Source organism: Populus alba, chromosome 8 (assembly GCF_005239225.2).
Source record: "Populus alba chromosome 8, ASM523922v2, whole genome shotgun sequence".
Lineage (NCBI taxonomy): Eukaryota > Viridiplantae > Streptophyta > Magnoliopsida > Malpighiales > Salicaceae > Populus > Populus alba.
Window position 1 is genome coordinate 7,454,259 of NC_133291.1, and position 26,236 is coordinate 7,480,494.

The 26,236-nt window shown below is 35.4% G+C and overlaps 2 protein-coding genes and 1 pseudogene across 5 annotated transcripts; 2 read left to right on the forward strand and 1 right to left on the reverse strand.

The window, feature by feature from the left end:
- Nucleotides 1–866: 866 nt before the first annotated feature.
- On the forward strand, nt 867–5,292 carry LOC118039993 (putative U-box domain-containing protein 42). Its single transcript, XM_035046851.2, has 4 exons — nt 867–995; nt 1,321–2,487; nt 3,077–3,386; nt 3,654–5,292. Exons 1-4 carry the CDS (start codon nt 990–992, stop codon nt 5,222–5,224), a joined length of 3,054 nt encoding a protein of 1,017 aa, XP_034902742.1. The 5' UTR covers nt 867–989; the 3' UTR covers nt 5,225–5,292.
- A 1,306-nt stretch (nt 5,293–6,598) lies between these two features.
- On the reverse strand, nt 6,599–11,219 carry LOC118039991 (transcription factor bHLH49). Of its 4 annotated transcripts, none has more exons than XM_035046849.2 (8): nt 9,248–11,219; nt 8,581–8,808; nt 8,427–8,492; nt 8,260–8,328; nt 7,897–7,983; nt 7,608–7,808; nt 7,149–7,232; nt 6,599–7,056 (listed from the first exon to the last, which is right to left on the reverse strand). In XM_035046849.2, the coding sequence occupies exons 1-8, from the start codon at nt 10,184–10,186 to the stop codon at nt 7,033–7,035; spliced, it is 1,698 nt and encodes a 565-aa protein (XP_034902740.1). In that variant the 5' UTR covers nt 10,187–11,219; the 3' UTR covers nt 6,599–7,032. The 4 variants fall into 4 exon arrangements, with proteins under 4 accessions (XP_034902740.1, XP_034902738.1, XP_034902741.1 ...); XM_035046847.2 differs by having other exon boundaries at nt 7,142–7,232; nt 9,248–11,218; XM_035046850.2 differs by having other exon boundaries at nt 7,149–7,229; nt 9,248–11,214.
- An 8,011-nt stretch (nt 11,220–19,230) lies between these two features.
- LOC118040045 (fe(2+) transport protein 2-like) lies at nt 19,231–20,426 on the forward strand (annotated as a pseudogene).
- Nucleotides 20,427–26,236: the final 5,810 nt, after the last annotated feature.

The following is a 26,236-nucleotide window of genomic DNA, read 5'->3' on the forward strand; positions in this document are numbered from 1 at the left end:
TTCTAATTAATAGTAAATTATCAATTATTAAAAAATACTACTTTAAATAATGGCTTCTAAAACAGGGGCCTTAATATATATATATATCCTCTCGTCATGCAAAAGTTAATGCAGCTTGAAAAAAATAAAAATGATTAAATTATCATAAAAATACTAATAAAAAGAACTAAATTCCAAACAAATATAAAAATATAAGGATTCAATATTGATTTTTTAAGTTGAAAGGATTAATTAATTATTATAATAATAATTTACTCTAAATGAGGCTTGCAAGTCTCTTACCAAATAGTAAAAATATATGGGAAAGAAAGAAAGATATTATATAATTTTAAGAGATAGTTCAACTGGTCAGGTTTTAGATTTGTTTTTAATAATTATGAGTTTGAATTTCTTTAAGGTTACTGGAGATTTACATGATTGTTAATTTTAGAATTCATAGGATTAGTAGATATATATACAAGTTAATCTAGACATTTATATTAAAAAGAAAAATAAAAAGAAAAAGAAGAAGAAGAATATAGTGGACATCACATTCCTACAGATAAATCCAGTGCTGCCCATGACGTACTGGAAGAAGAGTGAATTAATCTAGATATTTTGATTTTGACTTGGTTCATAAAATAAAACCAAGTAGACTAATCTAACCACTAAGATATCTTCAACAAATTTTACAAGGTACTGAAAGTCAAACAAGTTAAGTCCTGGCACCAGGAGCAAGTCTTAATTTCTTGGACCATTTCTTCTCCAAACATCAGGTCAGTGCAGTAGAGACGTCTGTTTGACTAAAGAAAGAGCATTGTAGTGCTCCAACAAAAACGTACAATTGAAGCTATCAGGGACATTTGTTCAATTGCAAAAATATCACCCAGAATCTTTTATTCTCGGATGCCTTCTCCACCAGGACTAAGTGACGACTTCTCCAGGTTCTGAAGGGATCATCGATCGAGTCCACGCAGCGGGAAGGCATCAGAAGCAGCGGCTCCGGTTGGATGTCGGTATGTGTTCGTCGATGCCATCTTGCTTCTATCTAGTATTAACAGTTTGAGTAAGCCTCGAAAGTTAGAAACTGAATTGGCCTTCAAATAAACTTCCATGTACATGGAAGTGGTTTTGTTTTTTTCCCCGTATTTTGGGGGGTAAGTTTAAAACTATATTACCTGGCTAGGAATATTCTCTAAATCCAGTTTCCTGTTTATTGAACCTTTCTTGAATTGAGTTCCCAAGCTCTTAATTGAGGTTTTATGCCGCTAATCAAACTTAAGAAAAACATCTTGTGTGAGAGGCTTGCTAATCTTGTCGTTTTTTGTTTTGTTTCTCCAGCCCAGCAAAAATTCGACTTCCTCTGCTAGTATTGCCAAACACTTGGTGACATTAATTTCAGAGATCATTGAGTCGATTACATGGGTGGAAATAGAAAAGGAAAACTTGGCTGAAATTGGATGTTACCTTTACCGAATTTGCCCAGTCATAATGGAGTTGCAGAAAACTGAGTACACCACGAATAATGCAACGGAAATCCTTCAATCCCTATCCAAAAGCATCACCGAGGCCAAGGATCTTGTAAACAAATGCCAAAGAGGCACCATCTCAAATTCTGAATCTGAACTGAAAGGCAACATGTCACATCTGGAAAGGGTGATAAAAGAGATGGGCGCATGCTTGACCTTGATACCTTCATCAACATTTCAAGGCCAAGAATACGCAGAAGTTTCAGTTCAAGCTCTTTCAAATGAAATGTTGAGTGCTCACTTTGAAGTTGGCCAAAGCCAAGGATTGCAGACCGAAGAGCTGGATCCACACAAGTATTTCTCAGAGGAGGCACGAAACGAAGAATCTGCAACAATAGAATCAGATCTCTACCCTGCCAGTGTTGAAGAGTCCACAGATAATTCTCGGGAACTAAACGCTCCAGACTTTGTAGAATTCCTGAAACCCACAAGTCTCTGCAGGCCAAGGAAACACATCAGCAGTAGCAGCTCATCAACATCATTGGCAAGGATGACTGATCATATGGAGCCTTTGTATCAAACTTTCTACTGTCCATTAACGAAGCAGATCATGGATGATCCAGTGACCTTACAAAGTGGAGTGACATATGATAGGAAAGCAATTACCGAGTGGTTGGAAGAGTCCGATAACTCGCAGGGAATTTTCTGCCCAACCACAGGGCAGAAGTTGCTGAGCAGAGTTCTAAAAACAAATGTAGCTCTCAAGACCACAATAGAGGAATGGAAAGAAAGAAACGAGGTAGCAAGGATAAATATTTCACGTTCAGCTTTATTTGTGTCTGCTTCACCGAGTATGGTGCTTGAAGCAATAAGGGATTTGCAAGACATCTGCAAAAGTAAACAGTATAATAAGATACAAGTTCACAATGCTGAAATACTTCCATTGCTTTGTAAGCTTCTGAAGTACAAAGATAGGGATGTTAGATATGCAGCCCTGGAGTTATTACGAGAGTTGACAAAAGAGGATGATGATTCCAAGGTTGTGCTCTTCTTTCCTAAAATGTTTACATGATGTCATAAGTACAAGAAAAGGTAGAGTACATGTGTCATGATTTTAGAATGTCATCCAGAGGAAATTTGCAGTCACAAGTAAATTTCTGTCTCAATGTTCTAAAAATAGGCAATGCGAAGAGAAGATTAGCTCTCAATTGGTTAAACCAATGTCTACCAGTATTATCATCAGTAGCAAAAACTGTTCAATTTTCTAAAAGACACCCATAATCTTCATCTTATTTCGCAAGAAGTTTATATCACCAGCCAACACACAATCAACCAAGCCATTTGCCTGGCGGGGAGGCTTTTATGTGAATCGGTGCATTTGCCTCCAAGGAAGCTCACCTGCAATTGCTTAGCAATTAGACCACCATAATTGACCAAAACATGGCTGAAACTTCGGTTATATGTAACATGCATCTTTTTGAAGAAGCCTCAACAATTCAAATTGCTCTCTATGGGTCTGAATATGAACCCTAACATGAGGATACACATTTATCTAGAAAATGAGCCATTGAAGTCCATGAATACAATTTCCAGGAATTGTAACTCAACTCTGGTGATTTTCTGTGCAGATAATGATTTCTGAAATGGTGGACATGTCAACAGTAATCAAGATGGTTACAAGTGGTCACCAGCCCATAAGGCATGCAGCATTACTACTACTACTTGAGCTATCAAGGTCCGAAGCATTGCAGGAGGAAATTGGGTCAGTTCCTGGAGGAATTCTGATGCTGATCAGAATAAAATACAATCAGCCTGATGATGCCTTCTCTTCAGAAAAAGCAGATGAAATCTTAAAGAATCTAGAGAGTTCACCCGAAAATATCAAGAAGATGGCAGAAAATGGACTCTTGGAACCCCTTCTAAAGCATCTCACTGAAGGTAACTCCCGAAACCTCTCACACCCTACCAAAAACATAGCCGGACGTCTTGTGGAAAAAAATAAAAATGATGCATTAGCAAGCATGTTGAATGGCAATGTTTTTCTTTCTTTTAGTTAAAATGGTTCGAACTAGTCACTCTAATTGTGGATAATTAGTTGAAGAGAATTGGTTTTTCTGGACAGCTTAAATAATGAAAAAGAATTTCCTAGTGTGCAAATAACTATTATATGCCTCAACAACGTTAATGGAAATTCAAAATAAACAGGTTCCGAGGAAATGCAGACAGAAATGGCAGAATACCTTGGGGAAATTGCACTTGGAAATGACAGAGAAACTTATGTGGCTAAGAGGGCTTCTCCACCTCTTATCAAAATGGTGCATGGTGGAAACACTCTGACCAGAACAGCAGCATTCAAAGCTCTAGCAAAAATCGCATCCTGCCATGCTAATGCCAAAATACTTGCAAAATCTGGAATCATTCAAATTATGGTTGAAGAGATGTTCACTCGAAGAATCTACGGTGAACCAATAAACTCAAAAGGTGAAGCCGCTGCAATACTAGCAAGTATACTTGAGGCTGGGCTTGACCTTGAGAATCTCCAAGTAAATTCTCACGGCCACAGATTAGCTTCAGACTATGTTCTGTATAACTTCATTGAGATGATCAAGCATTCAACTCCTGATGACCTCAACATCAATCTCATTAGAATTCTTTTGTGCCTGGCGAAGTCTCCCAGATCAATGAGCACCATTGTCTCCATGGTCAAAGAGAGTGAAGCAAGCTACACCCTGGTTGAACTCCTCAATAACCCCCATGAAGAACTTGGGATCGCAGCAATCAAGCTACTCATCGTGCTCATACCTTACATGGGACACATTATAGTAGAGAGACTATGCAAAACTGCGGGTCAACCCGAGAACTTAATCCTTGACAGAAATGAAACAACCCGAATCACACAGAAGCAGGCAGTTTCATCAACATTTCTTGCTAAACTCCCCCACCAGAGCCTGACACTAAATCTCGCTCTTCTCAGAAAGAATACAGTCCCTGCAATCTTACAACAAATCAATCAAATCCAAGGAACCTGTATAAGAACAGGCAGGTATGTAATTCCTTACTTAGAAGGACTAGTAAGCATTCTGGTAAGATTCACGACCACACTTTACGAACCTCAAATGCTGTTTCTAGCAAGAGACTACAACTTCACCTCAGTATTCACAGAACTGCTCATGAAAACATCAAGTGATGAAGTTCAGAGGTTATCAGCAATTGGATTGGAGAATCTCTCGTTGGAATCCATAAATTTATCAAAACCACCACAAATAAAGAAAACCAAGTTCTTGAAACTCCTCTACCCACCGAAATTCCTGTCTTCTATTTCATCAAAAGAGAGAAAACTACCTTTGTGCCCGGTCCATAGAGGGGCTTGTTCCTCGCAAAACACATTCTGTTTAGTTGACGCAAAAGCAGTGGAGAGATTGCTGGCATGTTTGGACCATGAAAATGTTGAGGTTGTTGAAGCTGCTTTGTCAGCACTATGTACTTTATTAGATGACGAAGTTGATGTTGAGATGAGTGTTGGCATGTTGTGTGAATTGAATACCATCCAAAATGTTCTGAATGCTATGAAAGAACACAAGGGAGAAGGTTTGTGGAAAAAATCCTTCTGGTTAATTGATAGATTCTTGGTAAAAGGAGGGAGTAGGTGTGCTTCAGATATATCACAGGACAGGTTGTTACCTGCCACTCTAGTCAATGCTTTTCACCATGGGGATATTGATACAAGGCAGATGGCTGAGCGGATCTTGAGGCATTTGAATAAGATGCCTAATTAATTTCCCCACTCCCCCCTATGCTATGTAGAATCCTAGTGCAATATACTGCTGCTTTTGAACGCAAACAAGTTCTGCTTTCAAGTGTAATCTCATGGTTATAAAGGCATGTAAGAGCGATCGGAATTCCGGATCCATGACCGGCAAAGTAAAAGTAGTGTTACAAGGACATTCCACCTAAATTAAATCTTAGAACGGATATATAAAAAAACAAGCTATTTAAAAATACATAGTATTTCATAATTTTCTAAAATATTATATTATTCAAAACTAATAATTGATAATTCAAAATATCTTAATAATAATAATAAAAAAAACAATAATTCATAATACTTATTATACACATCATTAAAATTCAAACTTAATTAAAACATAATAATAACTTAATAGTCAATTTATTTTGATATATATATAGACACACATATTAAGCATGTTATTACAAAGTAGTGGAATAGAACATTTTTATATAGTTTCATGTCGTTTAAAGAAGGAGAGCTGGGACTCGCTTTATATTGACAAAAAAGCAAGTGTATATAGATATTGGCTTCGATGTCACGAAACTTCTGATAGATCTTGGTGGCTTCTCAAGTGCTTTTGGAGAAATTCAAAGGTCTGATCTTGAAATGCCTTTTCCGCAATAACATAGAACAATTCTTCGAAATGGTTTCATAGTTTTGACTTCTGTTCACAAAGTTGCAGAAAGATGTTGACGGGGATGTTTGAAACGTCCGGTTCAACGGGATTGGACATGAACAGATGTTTGAAACATCCTGTACAAGCAAACTGGATTTTGATCTTCGTACAAAGAGCATTGCCTTTTGAGAAGCCACCACGAAGATTTTGCAGAGTGCATGGTAGCGATTGATTTAAGATTCACAGCTACTTGTCGATCGTGTCGTTAAACAATACTGCATAGATTGTTGCTCACTGTAAAATAAAAAAATCAATTTGTTTTAAAATAGAAACTAACGTAACAAAGGTTTTTATTTATTTGTTTTCATCCTCGGGCATAGTACTATGAATATGAGGTATCGTGGTCTACGAAAGAGTAAAGATCTTTTGCATAGCTTTTGATAAATTCCAAGATTTTGAATTAGCAGAAAGCACGGTGTTCCAAGAAAAGAGTTTGTTGAGGCGTTTCGTCAAACACATGGAGTGCGTAGGTTATATTGCCTGATTTACCATGCGCGTCAATGAGATTGTTACAGAGAAAGGTGTCTGGGTTTGTTAGGTTAATAGAACTAAACTACTATAAGAACTTGAGGTTCACAGAGCGCTAAACTAATTAAACGTTTTTGACCTGCTTTAAGTGGCGAACACTAGTAAAAAAATTTGCATCCCAGAAGCCAAAAGTACTGCAGGCTCGACAATAGAAAATGAAAAAGAAAAAAGAATAACATTACATCCTGTCACCGAGGGAATTCCCATGGTTTTGTAAATTACACGAGCTTCCCATTAGCCTATCTTTTGAGATCATTGGAAGGTCAATCTATACATTTTTAAATTCATACCCTCAAGATTATCCATTTCGCATTTCTGGTGACAAGGATTACAGTGCTCAAATGAAAGCAGCATGGCGGCAGGGGTGGTATTGAATTCCTTCGCCGGTCATCAGGTAAAACCCAAGCTCGACAACAGGTGCCAGCCATCCAAACTCTCAAAAACCCTGCTGTAGACCTGCAACTAACCTCCAGGCTTCAAACTGATCAGCCAGAAGCATCTGTGATTTTTCCATTCTCTAATCCTTGAGAATGTTAATACAGGCCAGGATAAAACGCATCAAGACCAAGGCGAAAATTAAAGCTCAACTTTCAAATGGCCTGGTGGCGGTGGCTCTGCAACAAAAAAGATGCATGTTCAGCTCAGGATCATTTAGCTTATAGCACGGGTCATATTACATGGCAAACTGTAGAGTCATACTATTTACATCCTGGCTGTCGTGGGGAGCACTGGGTCCGTAGCTCATCTGGACAACATTGCGGAGCTCATCATCCCATACATTGGGTAGCTGCTGTCAAGAATATCAAAACGAAAGCAATTTGTAACGCAAGGGATTCAGAAGAGCCAAGTGGAAATAATAATCCAGTTAATTGGTAAATTTTTGGAAAGTTTCAATTGCAGTTCAAGGTCAAGATATCACGAATGTTTTGATTAAGATACAAAAATATGCATGCAAAGTCTGAGTCCACAATTATCCTGCAAGGGTTGCATAAAGGATTCCTAGAGACTCTATGCCTCAGGGTTTGATTAATTTCTATACGCAATGCACTAATTTAGATCTTATCCACATAAATCTTTCATACAAAAGTATTTCTAGCACCATGTACTACTATTCGTGAATTGTTTTGAAGGTAATCAGTAAATAAAAATCCAGCTATAGATGTACCTGAGCAGGTTCCTTGAATCCTGCAGTCATGGGTGTCAATTGGGAATTAATGGTTCTTCGTATTATGTCAGAGTGATTGTCCATTCCAGGAAAAGCTGTGGGAACAAGTCCTGGTTGAGATGGATGTGATGGGGGATAAGCCATAGGCATCTCCAAGGAAAATGCCAGAGAGGATGGAGGAACAGCATGCAACTGAAGGATCTGACAATACAAAGTATTTTTGTGGCTCAGATAAAGCATATGAAGTTGCATTTTAGTGATCCATTAGCAAATTCTTGGTCATGCAAACCTTGGGATCAAACACGTCTTTCGCAAGGAGTCCTTCTATGTTCAAATCCAGCCTCGGATTCACTGTTGCAAGTTTCATTGATAGAAACTGCAAGAGGATAAAAAGCAATCTCAAAAGAGGCAAAGACAAAAGAAATTAAATAACAGTCAGAGAGACTACAACTACAATTGCTTGTCCTTGCATCGAAAGCGAGCGCTTAAGAGAAAGACCGTAAGCTAGTAATTTGCTCCATTTAAACAAGTCCAGAAAATAATCCACATAATCAAGCTCAGACATCCAAACAAACTTTTGATGAAATTCAATTGTTCATGGTGCGTATGCAATAGGCTAATTGAAAATGGGAACAGATTCTCACTGCCTTACCTCAACCTGCCGCTGCAGTGATTGCACATAGTTAATGATTTCATCTAGCATCACTGCCTTCCCTGTGACCTGCAAAATCCAATTGATATTATGACATGAACTACATTAGCAATTGAGTTATCCAAAGAATTCACTACGTCTTTAGCTATCAAAACCAACAAACAAACCTTGCTGCAACCAGGTACAAGGTCCTGTAGAAATTTCATCCTTTCACTGATCTTTTCCCTTCTTACCTGCAGTCAGAATCAATCATCTAGAACCCAATCAATAAAATAAAATTTGTTTCCAGTTTCCATTTATGAATTAATAAAAAGAACTTACTCTTTCTGCAAGACTATGGCTGTTTGTTGCCTGGCCTCTTCGAGCTCTGACATGAATATAATCTTCTTTTGGTTGATCTGAACCAAGAGACCCCTGCTTACCTTGTTTACCAGCATCCTTGCTGGTAATTGAAGTTGGTTTTTGGTCTCCTTTCTGTTGAGTTTCAGGGCTACCCTTTGCAGGTTCAGCAGATTGAGGGGTTCCCCTGGCCTGATCAAGTTCAGCATCCTACCACCGAAAAAAAATAGCTCATCACAAACAATTTAGAGTCCTTTTGGCATGACTTATGAAAAGTGACTTCTGACTTAAGTCATAATTCAAATTTTGTTCTTCATAAATAACTTACGAAAAAAATATGTTAAAATGACTTTATAAGTATGTTTGGTTAAAATGATTCAGAGCAATTTTGTTTTTTTTTGAAGAAGAGATGCAGTATAACTCTTTAAATAAAAAATTATTTCTAACCGAACATAATGACTCAAATCAACCCTTTTGAAGAAGCGAGGTAGTATAATTTTTTCGATAAAAAATAATTCCTAACCAAACATATTTATGACTTTCCAATTATTTAAAAGTTACAAAAAACAGCTTAAATCAACCTATACCAAGCGGAACCTTAATCAAAATACCAACAATTAAGAAAACAATTAGGAAGCATGGTTGCTACCTGTCCGTTCCTCTTTCTTTTGTTTGAGCCAAGGCTCTTAGCTGAAAGTTCCCTGCAGTTTCCCTCCAACATTGACGGTTCATCTTGACCACCACCACCACCACTGAATTCAGCTTCATCAGAGTCATTACCAGACCCACCCATACCTTGTTTTGCTTCATCACGAGATCGCGCGAGGCTCTCACTTTTTGTCTCGTTCTTGAGAGGGCTCCCTTCCGTAGCCATATGGTTAACAGACATAGACACATCTTTGGAAGCTTCAACGGCATTCATAACATTCTTAGGAGCTCGACCCCCAGACACTGATTTCATCCCACTGCCCATGAACACCTCTCCTGGTCCCTGCATCATCCCCCCGCCCCTCGAGAAAAGACCCATGGACTCAGGAACTCCAAAAGAGTTCCCCATATCACTAAAATTCCCACCATTGAAGGACGAAAACCTGGCAGCGCGCTCAATGAATGCAGAAGCAGCAGGAAACTGTGATAAGCTTTGCGGGAGCATCCCAGAGGCATTTGGCAAGAAATTTCCACCTTTCAGCATTGGATTAGGTGGATTCCACCCCATTTCTAGTGTTCTATCAATACCATTTCTCAATGAAGCAGGGACTCCTTTTCCAATCCCTGCCGTGTTTGAACTGCTTGCAATATTTTGAACATTAATATCACCAAAAACCAAGTTCTGTGAATTGGTGGGATGTTCCCACATGGCTGGCCCAAATGAATCTATCACAGAAGCAGAAGAGCAAGAAGCAGCACCTGCTAGATCTCCTCTACAAACTGACATCTGATTATCAGTGGGGACCAAACTCAGAGATGAATTTGGGATACTTGTACTGTTAAATCGCCGGTCTAAGGACATACCACCAGGTGAACGGTAGTTGATAGGATTATCATTGCTCTCCTCTAACTCAAATTTATCCCTGTCACTCATATCCATCTCTTCTTTTCAAGAATAAGCGAAAGTAGCCAGCAGAAACACCTTTCTCTAACAGTTTACAGTTGTGCTTGAAATATCAATAAATAGTTTATAGAGTTGTTCTAGTGAAATAGAGAGTAAATCTCAAAATTAACCAGCCCTACAGAATTCTCTACTGGCTCAATAAGATAAGCCGAAGATTAAAGAGGAAGGGGATGAAAGAAGTAGAGGAAATAGTAAAATAAATTTAAACAATGCCCTCTAGTTTCTTCTGTCTATGTAAAGAAGCTTCAACTGAAACCAAAACTATAAAAAGTTTGAACTTACAGTAAGAGAAACATCAGAATTCACCGTGGTAAGAAGATATTCCTTCGAAAGCTCAGTCCACCAAACAGAAGGAAATTACCTAAAGGCAACTATATCTATAGCTAACCAATCTACTAGGACATCAATTATTAGAACTAAACAAGAAAGACCCACTTGAATTAATGGCCTTAAAAACACCAAAGCACTGAACTTGAAGGCCCCCCAGAGCCCAAAATTTGTACCAAAAGATCAAAGAAACAGAATTGCCACCATTTCCAAAGCTAACCCACCAAAGAACTAGAAGTGTACTACAAATTGAAACAGAGTAAAGTAGCCCCAAGGACGCAAGAAACAAGACAAATAGTACTAACTAGTAAAAAGAAAAGTTTCAAGGGAAAGCTGGAAAAGTGTGCGGGAAGAGGGCGGTCAAATAAGAAAACAAAAGAACATTGATTTCAGGACACTAAATAGGCCATTCAAAACCCTAGTCAGAGCTGAGGCAGCAGCAGAGAAGCTAAAAGTGGCAAGAGAAGGATACCCATTTCAGACTCTGCGACGTTTGGTACCCTGCTCTTCGTTAAAGCCTTTTTCCACTCAAAAGCAGCTTTATTGAGTTCTTTGGGTTCTGCTCTGTTCAAAACCCTCCTTCCCTCAGCTCTTCAAACACACATACACCCAAACACACACAAGTGACATCGAAAGACAGAAAGTAACAACCTTTTTTTACTTAGATAAAATGAAAGATGGGTATTCGTGTACTTGAAGGGAAAGTGAAAGAGCAGAGCAATAGCAAAGGTCCTGCATTTATACCCACGCTTGCATCAAAAAGAGAGCTCTTGATGATTAACCACCGCCACCGCTACTGTAAAAATTTTAAATTATTATAAGCCTTTACCGACTCCCACCTCTCTCTTTTTTTTCCCTACGGCCATATTTTCAAACCATCTTACCTGATAATGAAAATTAATTTTCTGATTAAAGTAGTCCAATACATTTATCATACCAATTTAATGAATTTAATAGAATATATTATTTTGCTACTAATCTCAAAGCTGAAACTAAAAAAACCAAAGAAGTGAACTTTAACCACCTATCCTTCTATTTGGGAGTTAATAACTCTACTTTCTTAGGTCTCAACAACACAGTCCTGGCTTTTCTTTGCATAGCTTAGCTAGCAACTGACACTGCCAACTTTCATTAAGTATTATTTTAGCTTGTCCTTACATTAAAAAGATCCTCGGGAGAAGAGCTTTTCAATGAATGGTTTGTCTGATCAAGGACCCGAGCTACCCTCATTTTCTCGCATATTTCTGTGCTCTTCAGAAAAATAAACTAAGAAACTGCAGTCCTGTACTGTACCTTACTATGATAACTTGACTGTCTTATCTGGTATTCCTGGCTAGCTGTTTTGATTGTTCAAGACCCGGAAAACAGAAATCTGAGAATAATGAATAATAATTTCTTATTTCTTTACTGGTTTTTTGTGGTATAAACAATGACTTGTTGATGCTCATAAATCTGAACACAACTGGCAAATCTCGTTCCCAATCTAGCATTCTCATTTTTGTATTGTCTGAAACTCAACACATCACATCGCATCGCATACCAGGATGATTTAGTTTAGTCTAGTCTAAATGCTGTGTTAATGGGGATCAACTGATCAAGTCATGCTCTTCCTCGCGGACACAACTCTGGAGATCAAATTTTCTTGGAACAAATTTAGAGAGTCTACTTGCTACCCACCTAATGGCTATGATCGTCATGCCTTACATTCTCAGATTTGACCCTTAAAGAGTTTGAACTCCTTAATTTCTTCGGTCATCCATGGATTTTTTTAAAAATAAAATTAAAGATATTTTTATATGATTCTCTCTTAACTGGCGGCAATTTTTTACTCCTTTATACTGTTGAGGACTGGCCCTTTCTCTCTCTCTCGTGTCATTATTAGTTGGCCTCGGGACTTGCAAAATCTCAAAAACCCTAGCTGTAAAATAATGGAATCTCTCTCCCACCTTGCTTCTACAAATCCTAATCTTTACTTCCAGGCGTGTATGGTGATTAGAATTTATGTTATTTTTTAAAAAAATTAATTAGGTCACCGTGTCATGCGGGCCAGTAGAGCAGTCCTTGTACATTGCAGAAGAAACCATAAACAAAAAACTGTAAAGGTGTAGGAGTCCAGAAAGGAAGGGCAGAAGGCGGTCATAATAAACAAACCCTACCACCCTATGAAAGAAAATAAGGGATCGGATTCCCCAGTACTATGCTCTCCGATAAGATTTTGAGAAAGCCAAGAAGTTGGCAAAGGGAGCATATTTTTGCCACCTGTTTTTGTTTGCCCTTTTGCAGGAGGCCAATTGATCGGTGTCTTCATGTATATGGTAGTATACAACAATATTGATTATTGTGGAAATTAAATAACTATTTCTAACTTAAAAATTTAAATTATTAATTGAGATTTTAAGATATGATTTATATTATTTTTTAATATATTTTTTTAAATGAAAATCTTTTAAATTTAAAACTTATTCATATTCACATTACTTATACTTAATTTTTTATCAAATAAATGAAGATGATGAAATTTCAACTTGTACTGCTTGGATCATTAAGGTTCTAATATCATGTCAAAAAACTATCTTAAATTAAAATTTAAACGGTTAGATAAAATTCTAAGATATAATTTATATTATTCTCTAACAAATAAATTTATTATTATTTTATTCTAAATTATTACTATGTAATATAGAACATGGTAAGTGAGGAGTTGGTTCACGGCTGGCACTGGCCTTCTTTTGGGAAAAAGCTAAAACCAAGAAAGCAACCAAATCAGGATTCGAGATCTCTTAAGCACAGCTTTATAATTCTTTATCCCAAATCAAAGACTGTATCGTTAATGATTTACCATATACCATGTATGAAAATACAGTAGTAGCTGTAATTTAAAATATTTTTTATTTTTTAAAAACTATTTTTAATACTAACCCATAAAACAATCTAAAAATATAAAAAATTAATTTTAAATTAAAAATTTAAATTTATAAAAAAATATATATAATTTTGACTCGTTGTCAAACACTGCAACCAATTAAAGTAAGCACGTCTGAGACTATATATTAATCCACCAATCTACAATGTTATTACTGTAGTTGAAAATAGCTAGGTTATCATGAGTTCATATTTATCGTACGACTCTCGAAACCCTGTATATAAAGCGTGTTAGCTGCAGTAATGGAGCCATGCAACGCTAAGTAATTATCAAACCGACAGCACACAACAACAATACGTAGGCGTATACACTCGTCAGGCGCCAAAATACTAAGCACTAACATTTTGTAAGCATACGCCATGGATTTTGTAAGCATACGCCATGGATTTATACACGAGCTCAATTTGGAACAATCACTGATGTTTTATATACTCGTTCTCATTTAGATTTATAAAATACACTTTTCAGAGGTAGCTTCCTCAAATAAAAATAAAAATTTATCATCTTGCAAGTGAGATCTCGTAATTAAGAATAGAGATATAAGTCAAGTAACAATTCCATTAAATCTATTGTATTTGATAAAGTGTATCGAGGAGATTGATGGAGCCGAATTTCCTCGATATGATTGTTACACAGATATTAGAAATTAATAAGAGATTAAAATAAACCGTAGGTGGTACTTATATAAATCAATTACAGGCGTTAATTACAGCCATGCATGATGCTAGTAAAATACTGCCTCGATCGTCTTACATTACATTACAAAATGGTAAGAAATTATGACAAAACCACCAATATTACATCTTGTGACAGTTCTTGAGATGCAAAGATGTTGAATGGTAGAGAGGGAAGAATGAGAGTTGGTCCTGCAAGCTGGGCCATGATAAAATCGCCTTAAAGTCGAACGAGTTTCATGTAAACATCATTGCAAAACATGATGAGATGTTGTTGGGTATATAGTTTTCAAGCTTTTGCAAGTCTCTTTTGGTCCACTTCTCTGAATCTTGTTTTTCTTTTTATCATCAGCAGATGCATGCACCCTTGAAAATGTAAGTACCTTTCTTGTGCTTTTTTTCTTTTTCTCATAATTTTCACTCACTCTCTCTTCTCTCTCTAAGCTTTGATCTGATCGTGTTGGTATGAAAGCTAAATGTTAGGTACGGGAAACCCTAGGTTGGAGAATTGCGATGGAAGAGTGCCGGCTGTTCTACACTCTCTGTCCGCTCAATGCAGATGATTGTCCCAAAGAAAAAAAAATATATCTTTAGGGTTTAGGATCTTGTACTGGAGGATTTATAACATTGCACACATAAATGTGTGAAAACCAGACATTTGGTAGATAGCTATCAATTCTCGAAAGCCTTAGCTGGTTACGGTTTGCTCGTTTGTTTTCCATTAATTGTACGAGATAAGTCCAATATATATAAATAAAAATCTTATAAAACTATCTTCTTCCTCATCTTTTTTTTTTTTTTGTTGGGACACCTGCGCCCACATCTCTTGGTGTTGGCCAACATTTGCTGAGACACGTCACATTTGGACCGACTTATATACATGCAAGCAATCTACTTTTAGAGGATGAATTTTATCTTGTTTTGAGACACTCCCATTACTACTCTCCCCCTCGAAAAAAACATATCTAATCAGGTGACTTGAGAGTTGAGACGATGTTGTATTAATTGACCTTAGCAACATCGGTTCCCACACAAGCTTGGTCTGCATTCGAGCTAGTTTTACTGCTCAATGAAGAATTTTCCAGGAAGATCTGATGGTCATGATATATTATGTGATTCATAAGAATTTCCTACTTAGATTATACGTCCATTATTAGAAATTGCGCAATGGTCTTTCTAAAAAGATAGTACAATTTTGTGCAAAACATGATTAATGTAATATTTAGGATACTGAACGTGAATGATATATATATATATATATATATATATATATATATATATATATATATATATATAGGATCTGAGTATTAAAAATTGCATTAGATTTACGAAAATTATTAGTCTTGGAATACTTTGATCGGTTGAAAAAAAGTGCATACCACCCCCAATAAAACGTGGGTTGAAATTGTGTCTTGTTTTTTAAATTAAATTTTTTTTGTTTTTAAATTGTTTTAATATATTATTTTAATATATTTTTGAGTAAAAAATACTTTAAAAATAACCATAACCATATTTTCAAATGATTTTAAATTTCTTTAAGTTTTGTTAATGAACTTGAAATTTATGATGTTCAAATTTGGGAGATTAAATAATCTTACAAATTTTTGGTTTGGTAGTTAATGTCAGCATTTATTAATCCTCTAAACCCATCTGAAACTAATAAATATTAATTTGTGTCTGAAAAATATGAAAATATTATTACAGCCAAGGTCATGTTCGGTTCAAATGTGTTTTAACATCTAATCAATGAGAGCCTAATTAACCTTGACAGAAACGAAGCTGTCAAAAACTTGTCGTCCACATCAGATTTTGCCATGTTACTCTATGATTGACACTCTCAAATAATCTTAATTACAATCTTTATGAACTTAACAATGTTTGTTTCCATCCAATTCATGAAACCAGAAAAATGACATGCTTCCATGAACAATTACAAGCACCTGCCTATGCGTATGTACAAAGGCATGGAGTTAAACATTCACTCTAAATATATATATTACGAAGGAAGCCGGTGATGGTTATATTGACCAAACATTCACCATCTCCATGCTTCATGTGTATGTTTACTTTCTCTCCCTTTTCTTTCTTGGGTTTTTTTTCTTCATGACGAGGGACTCAAATTCATCTTTTTTTAGCGCAAATTTATTAAATTCTGAATAAATGTATAACTATTAAAACCAAGGAGAGTGAATTTTAACATAATATGAAATAAATGTGAGATATGAACATCGATCTCACAAGTTTATGTCACATCTCTCAAACCAAGGATCATCCTTGCGAGTCTTACTCTACGATCCATCTAGGGGAAAACCCTTTAGAAACTCTTGAACATGAAGGCAATTAATGTCTTTCTAAGTGAGGTATAGACCCAAAGATTTCTCGAGAGCACGTTCTTCTTACTAATGTGTCCTGCTTGGATTGCGAGTGTCTAAGAGAAAAACAAAAGTGCTTCTACTTTCTTCATTGAAGTTAGGTGAGTGCGAACCAGAGAGGTTCTAGCTTTGTGGGCGTCCCTCAAATGGAAATCTTGACGTATACTTCTTCTTCTTCTTCTTTTTATCAGAAGCAAATAAAGTGTTTTCAATTTTATTTTTCTTCCCCTGTGACCATGTGCTAGGCGAAGCCTTGGAGGGTAACGTGTCTTACATTAAAGCCTTTTCTTGGTGAAGCAGTTCACATCTCATTTACTAGGAGGAAATAGACATGTCATACATTACATCTATTAGCTTGAAGTTGACTTGATGGGATCCCGCAACTGCATTATAAATCTTTGATTTGATGTTTTTTGCAGGCATTTCTTATTATTAGATAAGAGATCCAGCGTTTTTCTATTAGAGAGTCTTGCTGTCAAAAGTGAAAATATTTATAGAATTTGAAAAAAAAAACCAGATGGATTAGCTCCGGGCTATATTGAAAATTGTCAATGATGCCGTACAATATATATGCTAATAATTAAAGTCTTTTTGTTAAAAAAAAAAAAAAATTCTTAAAATGACCGTGCTAAAAATATTATTAAGTTAATCTATATGGTGCATTAATTTTATTATTTTTTCAAGGATGTATCAATTATATATATCGCTAATTGATTATACGGTACATTTCATTTTTGACACTTGACAATACAAGGGATTGGCCATTCAGATAAATTGGGGCAAGGGAATAGAGGCCTTACAAAGCCCGAGCCCGGTAACGGATATATCGGCCCATACAATGAGCCGAACCATTTTTTTCCACCGTCCCAACTGCCAAGTATGAGAGAGTCCATTCCACCAAGTTATTTGCAATTTGTTTTAAGAAATGAATCTGAGCACATTGTCTCTTAAAACCAAATGTAGTTGATTTTTCACCAATACCTCTAACATGATAAGAATATTATTCCTGAAAGAGGAATAAAAAAATCTCCATATTTTGAACGGATGGATCCAACTAATGAATTGCAATTTGAATAATTGATATATATATATATATATATAAACCAATGCAAACACATTCTTCAAATTGAGTTTGATTCACTGGAATTTTATGCTAAGCTCCTGGGGTCTTTTTTAAAAGAGTTAATAATGATGAGTAAGTTCAATTGGTTAGATTTTAAATTTATTTTTAATGATCATGAGTTTGAATTCTCTCATAGTCATTAAAGGCTTACATAATCATTAACTTTAGAATTCATGAAATTAATTAAAATATACATGTGCAAACTAACCTGTATATCCTGTTAGTCAAAAAAAAGAAGAAAAAGAGAGCTTGTCCAATGGTGTTGCATGGCTTGCACCTGTTTAGCCCTGATCACTTGTTTTTCCCTCATTGACTGGAATGGATGTAATCTCGGCAAAATGTGATCTTTATATTTCATCATCTTTGAATGTCAAATGAAATTTGGAAATCTAATTTCCTTACTTGTCTCAATTTATGTTCTTTTCCTACCCTCACTTTCACCCCAACAAAGAGAAAATCATCTTAACAGCAACACCTGCATCCAATCCCCAATGGATGCCTGCCAGACCAATTCCTTAAATACAATTTTTTTGTCTTGTGATTTCATTACTGAATACTCTGCTTTTTAAAAATGCAAAATATATTGAGTTCTGTAGACTCATTGCCATGTCAAAGCCAAAAATCAACTATAGTTTCCGATGATCACAAAATTCACACTAAGAAAAAAGCTACGAGTAGTAAAGAACGAAATTAACCTTCTGATCCTAGTCTCCTTTTGTAGGGCACAAGAAGAGGAATGTTCAAAGCAAATCGCCGCTCCAATCCCAAAAAACTCCAAGAGTTGTATGCAAATAGAGTGGTTTGCGTGACGCATCCTCTGGCTCCTTGGATAGAAAAAACCGAGGAAACACTCCATCCGACTCCGGCAGAGAACAGAACCAATTCAAAGCTTTAGGGTTTGGCGGCGGCACAGCAACCTGCATAGGCAAAGTAATAAAAGATAAAAATTAAAAATAGTTTTATACCTGAGATCTGAAAACTCCTTGAGGCGAACACGGAGGAAACCCGATTGGACAAGTTCATGTACGGGGTTATAGGCTGAGGTGCAGTTAGTTAGTAACAAATTATTTGGGTCAATTAGTGGGTGAACAAATTTGAAGTTTAACATAATCATTTTTTTAAAATTAAAAAAAAAATAGATTTTTTTTTCTCAATTTTCATTTGATAAAGTCACGTGACTATTACATGCAAAGTCGTTCAGGGATTCAACACCTTCCACCCGGCCAGCTAGATATTCTTGGAAATTAATAAATATGCCACGTGTGCTAAAGAAGGATGGGTTGGAGGCATCTGACTAATCGGACACGCGCCAGCCATTAACTCCCACTCTGTTTCAAAAAAACCCAACTTCACACACAAAATCACATCAATCTTCCAGCTATAAACCCCAGTCACGCCGCGAGCTGATCAAGGTCATTTCCGTCATTTTGCAATTCAAATCTAAGGAATCTGAAATCAAAGCGAGATAGAATTTCAACGCAAAAATCAAACTCCTAAATTCGACCAGTAAATAAACTCACTCTCGACAGACAGAGAAGACAAGCTTGTAAATCACACGTTAATTGACTTCACTTCTATCTCACAGCAACAACCACTGTTACATGGCATCCTAAAAAAAAATCAATGCGTTCACCTCTTCTCTGATCCTGATCCTCCTGTCGTTAACATTGCCTGCAACAACCATGGCAGAACAATGTGAATCGAGTTCGAAGAGGAGGACGCCACGATAAGGCATGATTGGAGTGTGTTTTCCATTATTTTCACGTATGATCCCTGCACTTCTGCCTGACAGAGATTTATTTGCAGTGGTCAGAGCATTTGCTTCAGGTGTTATCCTAGCGACAGGGTACATGCACCGATGCACGTCTTACCAGACTCTTTTAACTACTTGTCGTCCGATTGTTAGCCCAGATATCCTTGGAAGAAGTTTCCTTTCACCACTTTTGTTGCCATGTTGCATGCTTTAGTGACTCTCATGATCGATTCTTTCGCGTTGAGTTACTACAAGAAACATGGTTTTCATAAGAAAGGTGGTGGGGGAAATGGTGATCAGAAAGCGAAAAATGGGGAGAAAGAGTTGGGGCGTGTTGAAAATGGTGGCGCACATGTTGGACATTGCCATAGATTTAATGGTGGGGCTAATGACAAGGATTCAATTTTGTTGAGGAATCGTGCTCTGGCCCAGGTATCAATATTTACAGTAGTCGTGTAAATCAATATAATAATGATTAGACTTAAGTAAAATTGACTTTTGTTCTCGGTTTCTTTTAGGATTTGAGTAAAAAATATTGAGAAAATTTGGTGCCTCCTTTAGATCTCTCATCCGCACAAGTCGAGTCCATTTTTCAATTCAAATACAGCGCTTTTTTCTCAGTAATATTATGGACTTAAATTGACCACAACGCTATGTAATTTTCTTATTTCTTATAATAATTTTGCATGAAGTGCAGATTTTGGAAATTGGCATCATAGTGCGCACTGCGCTCAGTTGTAATTTGTCTATCACTGGGGGCATCTGACAATCCATGCACAAACCATTGCTGCTCTCTGCTTCCATCAACTCTATGAAGGAACGGGTCTTGGAGGATGCATATTACAGGTATCTATATTTACAAATCCTCGTTTTGATCCCACACATGGTGATGTTCTAGTACTAGTAGTGCAGAACACTTTTTAAGATTTGTATTTATGTGATCAGGCTGGATATGGAATGAAGATAAAAGCAATCCTGGCGTTCTTCTTCTCCGCAACAACTCCACTTGGAATTGTACTGGAAATTGGTTTGTCGAATGACTAAATATTGATTCTTAAAGTATTTTTTTATTTGAAAGTGTTTTAAAATCATTTATTTTTTTATTTTTTTAAATTTTAATTTTAACTTCAGTATATTAAAATGATAAAAAATACTAAAAAAATTAATTTAAAGTAAAAAAAATAAGTAATTTTTTTGAAAATATTTGTTGAAATGCTCCCAAACACCCCCTAATATACAAATTCATATGGGATCCATACAAATTCATTCTTCCTTAAAGAAGATGCACACTGCCTAAGGCTACACGAAACAGGACTTTCAGCAGAGTCGATAGGCACTCCTCCAGGAAAAAAATTAAGCCACAGTAAATAAACAATTGCAGATAGCCAAATTGACAGAGAGAACAATTGCATGCATGCTAACCTTTGGAAATCAGTCATAAGTTACTTGTTCATTTCAATATCTTAGGAACGTTCTGTTGAATCTAGTTGCATGCAGTCCATTTGAATGCAAGAATACAAGCAGCAGAGATCCAATAATTCTGATCCAGGGGCAGAAGTTCGTAGGAATTTGTTAGGTTAGGAGCTAGGGTGTAGTTGTTTGGAAGTAGAATCCAATTCTATCTATGGAAGCGATCAGATATGTTTCGGATCCTCTTGATGCTAGTCATCCGTATCTTGCTCTTATTCTTGATATGAAGCTCTTATCTAGGCATGACAATTTAGGTTCAAGCATTGTTACCGGCCGAAGGCCACCAATGTGTTGATTTTCTTGCTCGCTGGGGTTCCGGTCATGATTTCGTGCTTCAAAAGTGGGACTCTCCTACTCCTAGGGTGGAAGTTGCCTGCCTTCGTCATTAATGCTGGCTTCTCCTTTTCCATAGTGCCAGAAAGAGAGAGATCCTGAGATAGACAGAAGTTCATATTACTACAATCGAAGTGTATTGAAGCTTGTTTGTTTGTCCAAAACCTGAGGTTAACCACTAAACATGGTGATTTCTAAGAAGCAGATCGTAGCAAAGCATGATAAAGGACTGAATCTTATTTTCAGGTTCGTCAATGCTAGCTAAGACCAACAAGATCAAGGTCAGCATTAAGGAAGTGACTTGTAGCCTATAGGGCAGCTTGTTTTCCGGGTTGCTAAGCATCCATGAACACGTCATTTCAGAGAAGGGCAAGTAACATGGCTCTGATTGAATTAAAGGACAGCCTCAAAATCTCTCAGGTCCTGAGTATAGAATCTTGAACAGGCTTCACCGGATGTATTACTGCCACCCATATTGGCAATACTGATATGGAAGTTGCTTGGTCCAACTTCTGACTCATTTTGCTAAGCCTTCCCCGGCTGCCGGTTAGAGCAAGGACCAGCTTTGAAGGGCTATTATGGGATGTGGTCCTGAGAATCTGAGAATCTGAGATTGTTCTAGTTAGTTTCCAGTTTTCAAAACAAATAAGCACGTCTATGTTACCACCTCTGCTAAGTTTTAGCAAGATCTGGTTTCTCATTGGGTCATTAAGACATTTGTGACCACAAATTACAAGGCTAGAAGGAACAAGAAATCTTCAAGGTGAAATTGTGGTGAAAATTAAAAGAAATTAAAGTTGCTCCATTAAGAAATGGTGGTGATAGTAGGCCTCTTAGGTGCTGTCTGTTTTTAAGTTTCAAATATATTTTTGAAAAATATTAAATTTATTTTATTTTATTTTACTTTAAATTAATATTTTTTGATTTTTATCATTTTAATATGCTGATATCAATAATAATATTTAAAAAATAAAAAAAATAATATTTTATTGTTTTTCTAATAAAAAAATATTTTAAAAAATAATCACGAAACATTTAAAAAAAATTTCTTGGTGTTTCAAGCTGAAATCAAAATTTGCTATGATTGCCACTTATGACCATTTCTTTAGCTCTCATGAGTGAGTGGCTTTGGTTTGCTGTGTGAACGTAGCACTCCTCTGCTCCTCATCTGATGATATTTTTCGCGTATTAGGGCCCAGTTTTTCTTGGATTATATTTGCATCTTTAAGTGTATAAAGAAATGATTCCAGAAGTCTCCCACTACTTCATTTTTGGTGCAAAGAAAATTCTTTTTTCCGTGTCTGACCATAATTAACACCAAATAATCAGCTAAACCCAATCACAAGGATATGAAGGAGCTTGATATTTTACATATAAAAACAAGAGAGAAAGATGAAAGAATTACAAAGCACAGCCTGATTACTTCTCTAATGCTATCATAAGACCCAACTCCACTTACGACTATTTGATTAATGAAAGTGCAATTTTCTCCCCACGAACACAAACAAAATAGCTATGGTTTTGTTACTGTTGAGAGAGAGAGGGAGAGAAAGTCTCTCCCTGTGAGGATATTATATAGCTATTTTAGGATGATTGTTGCATTTTCAAGCGTTAAAAACCAATTCAATTTAATAATTTAAGTTATTAGATGAGATTTCAGAATATAAATTATATTATTATCTAATATATCATTTTAAATGAAAGTCTATAGGTTTATTTTATCACATGCTTAATTTTTATTAAATAAATATAAATAATGAGATTCAAACTCGTGACTACTTGATCATTAAGATTTTAATACTATGTCAAAGAACTAATTCAACTCAATAACTTAAATTATTAGGTAAAGTTTCAAAATATAATTTATATTATTCTCTAACACCAACCAAATAATTTAAAGAGGCAAAAATACATCACTAGAAAGAAGAAATAGGATGAAAGCAGATCAAGGGAGATCTTGTATTGGAAATTGATTGGGAAGTTATTGTATGGAGGCCACACGTATGGTTTAGGCCTGCTCCCAATTCCTAACCATAACTCATTCAAGTACTGCTTGAAACTCAAGGCCATGATGCAATTAACTTGCTAATGGAGACACCAAAAAGCTTTGAAGTTGACATGCTCACCCCATAATAATTTGGTTAGGTTCAACGATGTTGATGATTAGTAAAAGGCTTCGTGCATTCTCCACATAGTGTTGGTATCGTGTATACCCGTGCTTCGCTATGGGTTAAATTTTTTTTACTTAACAAAGGTGCTAGGCTAAAAAAAATTAAAAATTAAAAATTTATTGGTTTAAATGACAATTTAAATAATATGAAAAAAAATCACAAAAAAACAGCAAATAAAAGATTAAAAAAAACATATTTAAACCTATTTAAATTATCAAATAACTCAATATTAATCTAATAAAAGGAAAACTACCAAAAAAAATTAAAAAAAGAAGAAGAAGAAAACATCAACTTAAAAATAAGGGAAAAAACCAAGAAAATTCAAACAAAACTCCTAAACCTGGTATAATCTTAAAAACTTGTGAGTTGTTGAATCATGGATCAGAGTTCAATCAAGAAGTTCAACTCTCAACCAATTTAATTTTGAAGGATGAAATTGTTGAAAATATTAATAAAAAAATTGCAAAATAAAAAAACAAAAAGAATGGAGTTAAAATTTGAGAAAAAAAACAACTAAGGATGATGAAATTTGAAAACAAAATCCCCCCCAAAAAATAAACAACAATTAAAAGAATGAGTATCAAATTTAAAATATTAAAAAAATCAAAGGGATGAAATTGAAAACCATTTGTAATTTAATAAATTATTTATAGATTAAAAAATAATAGGGGGTGAAGTTTAAAAAATTGTAGACGGTTAACTCAATAGAATCAAACCCAAAAGTTAAGGGAAAAAAAATATTAAAAATAAGAAAAATAAGCTAAAAAAAAAGGGGATCATGTAAACTCGAGCGAACTTTCTAAACTTGTGAGATCATAGATTTGAGTTCAATTATAAAACTTAACTTTCAACAAATTTAATTTTAAAAGATGAAATTTTATAAAAAAAAATATTAATAAAAAACTTGCAAAAATAAAAACAACAAAAATAAATAAAAATAAATTTATAATTATACTATTATAATAAATAGAAATTTGTGTCTTGAAGCGCCATAATTTTCTTAGGGATTTAGTTTTTCCATTAATGGTTATTTGTTTATGTCATCAGCGAATTGGCTAGGGCAAGAATTTGTGGTGTGAATTGCGAAGACCCGTAATTTGAAGAATTCTTAATAAACCATTCTTCTTAGGATTCACGTAATATAGTACCCAAGTTTATTATTGATAGATCAATATTTATTTGCATTATAAAAAATAAATTATGAGGCTAAGTTATCGTTTAGAAAGTCCAAAAATAAGATGATTAATAGGTGAGAAGGGCTTGTATACATACTCAATATCGCTAGGTAAAGTATTTGACTTAAATGACATGAATCTAGTTTATTTTTAGATCCAAAACTTTTAGGTATGGCTACAAGTCAAGCCTAAATGAGTATAGGTCTGACGAGCTACCAGACTTGTTGTTCTTGAGCTTGACTGCATTCCAAGCCCAATGGGATGCAAGTTTGGTAAGCTATCAAATTTAATATCTTTGAGCTTGGCTACACATCAAACCCAAACAAAGATGAGTCTAGCAAGCTATTAAACTCACCACCCTTATGTTGGGCGTCATGCTAAACCCAAGTAGATAGAGATTTGACAAACTATCAGATTTAGCACCCTTGAACTTGGTTACGTGTTGGGCTTAATTAGATATGAGTCTTGCAAACAACTAGACTCATTGCCCTAAGGCGCACCAAGTCTAATTGAACATGATTCTGACAACCTTCTCAACTCGTCAACCTTGAACTTGGTTGCATGCCAAGTCTAATTGGCCATGCATCTAGTGTGCTACCATACATAATGTTCTTAGGCTCTACTACGTGTTAAACATAAATAGACATGGGTCTTACTTGATGATATATCCATTAACTGTGAGTTTGGCGGTATATCAAGTACAGATGGCTAAAGGCATGAAAATTAGCGTGGGCTTGAGCCATAAGTTTCTCTTAATTAACTTATTCTTATGATATTAATATAAAATATTAATATAAGGGATATTCATCTCTTATCCCCATTAATATTAATGTTAAGGATATCACATCCAACATTAGTATTAATGTCATGAATATTTATCTTAAAAAATGTTGTAAGGGTATAAAAACCTCTTCAATCCTTAAAAAATATCTTTTTAAAGAGGTTTTCAGAATATAAATATCTCTAGAATCACATAGGTAAAGAATTCACAATCTTTATTTTCAATAAACAAACTTTCTTAGTTTTTTATCATATCAAAAATAAAAATAAATACTTTTGTTTTTAATAATAAATGTTCATTCTCTTATTTATTATAATTATAGGCTTAAAAATTAATGATTTTTTCATTTGAGAGTCTCTAAATCTCATCAAAAAAGACTATTTTGCAGGTTATATGCTTTCTACAACAAGCTACAAGTTTTATAAATCATGGAGAATAAACTATATTATTAAAATAATTAACTCATAATATATCTAAGCACTAAAAAAGCTATTTCTAATCACTTTAAATTTTAGAATATCATCAATTAGCCTAGCATAACAACATTGGAACCTTTGTCCCTTCATTTTTTTTAAAAGAGATGGCACTAGAGGAAAGTAGCCTATCAATTAACAGGAGAAGCTTTGCACGAAAAATATTTCACCAATAATCATTTATAACAATATATTTTGTTTTCAATAGAGATAGAGATGGATCAGTGTGGCACGTCTACTGGTTGCAAGTTTGGCAACAGTCCGACTCCATGATACTACTAGGAAGAATATAAGACGCTGACCAATCCTTTCAGCAAGCATATATCAAATGATCAATCAAGCTACTGTCGAAAAACTTTTGATCTCTCATTGTTCGACACGACGACGACGCCACACAGTGGCAATAGCTTGGTAGGAGATTAACGAGACGTGCTAGCTAGCTACATCAAAA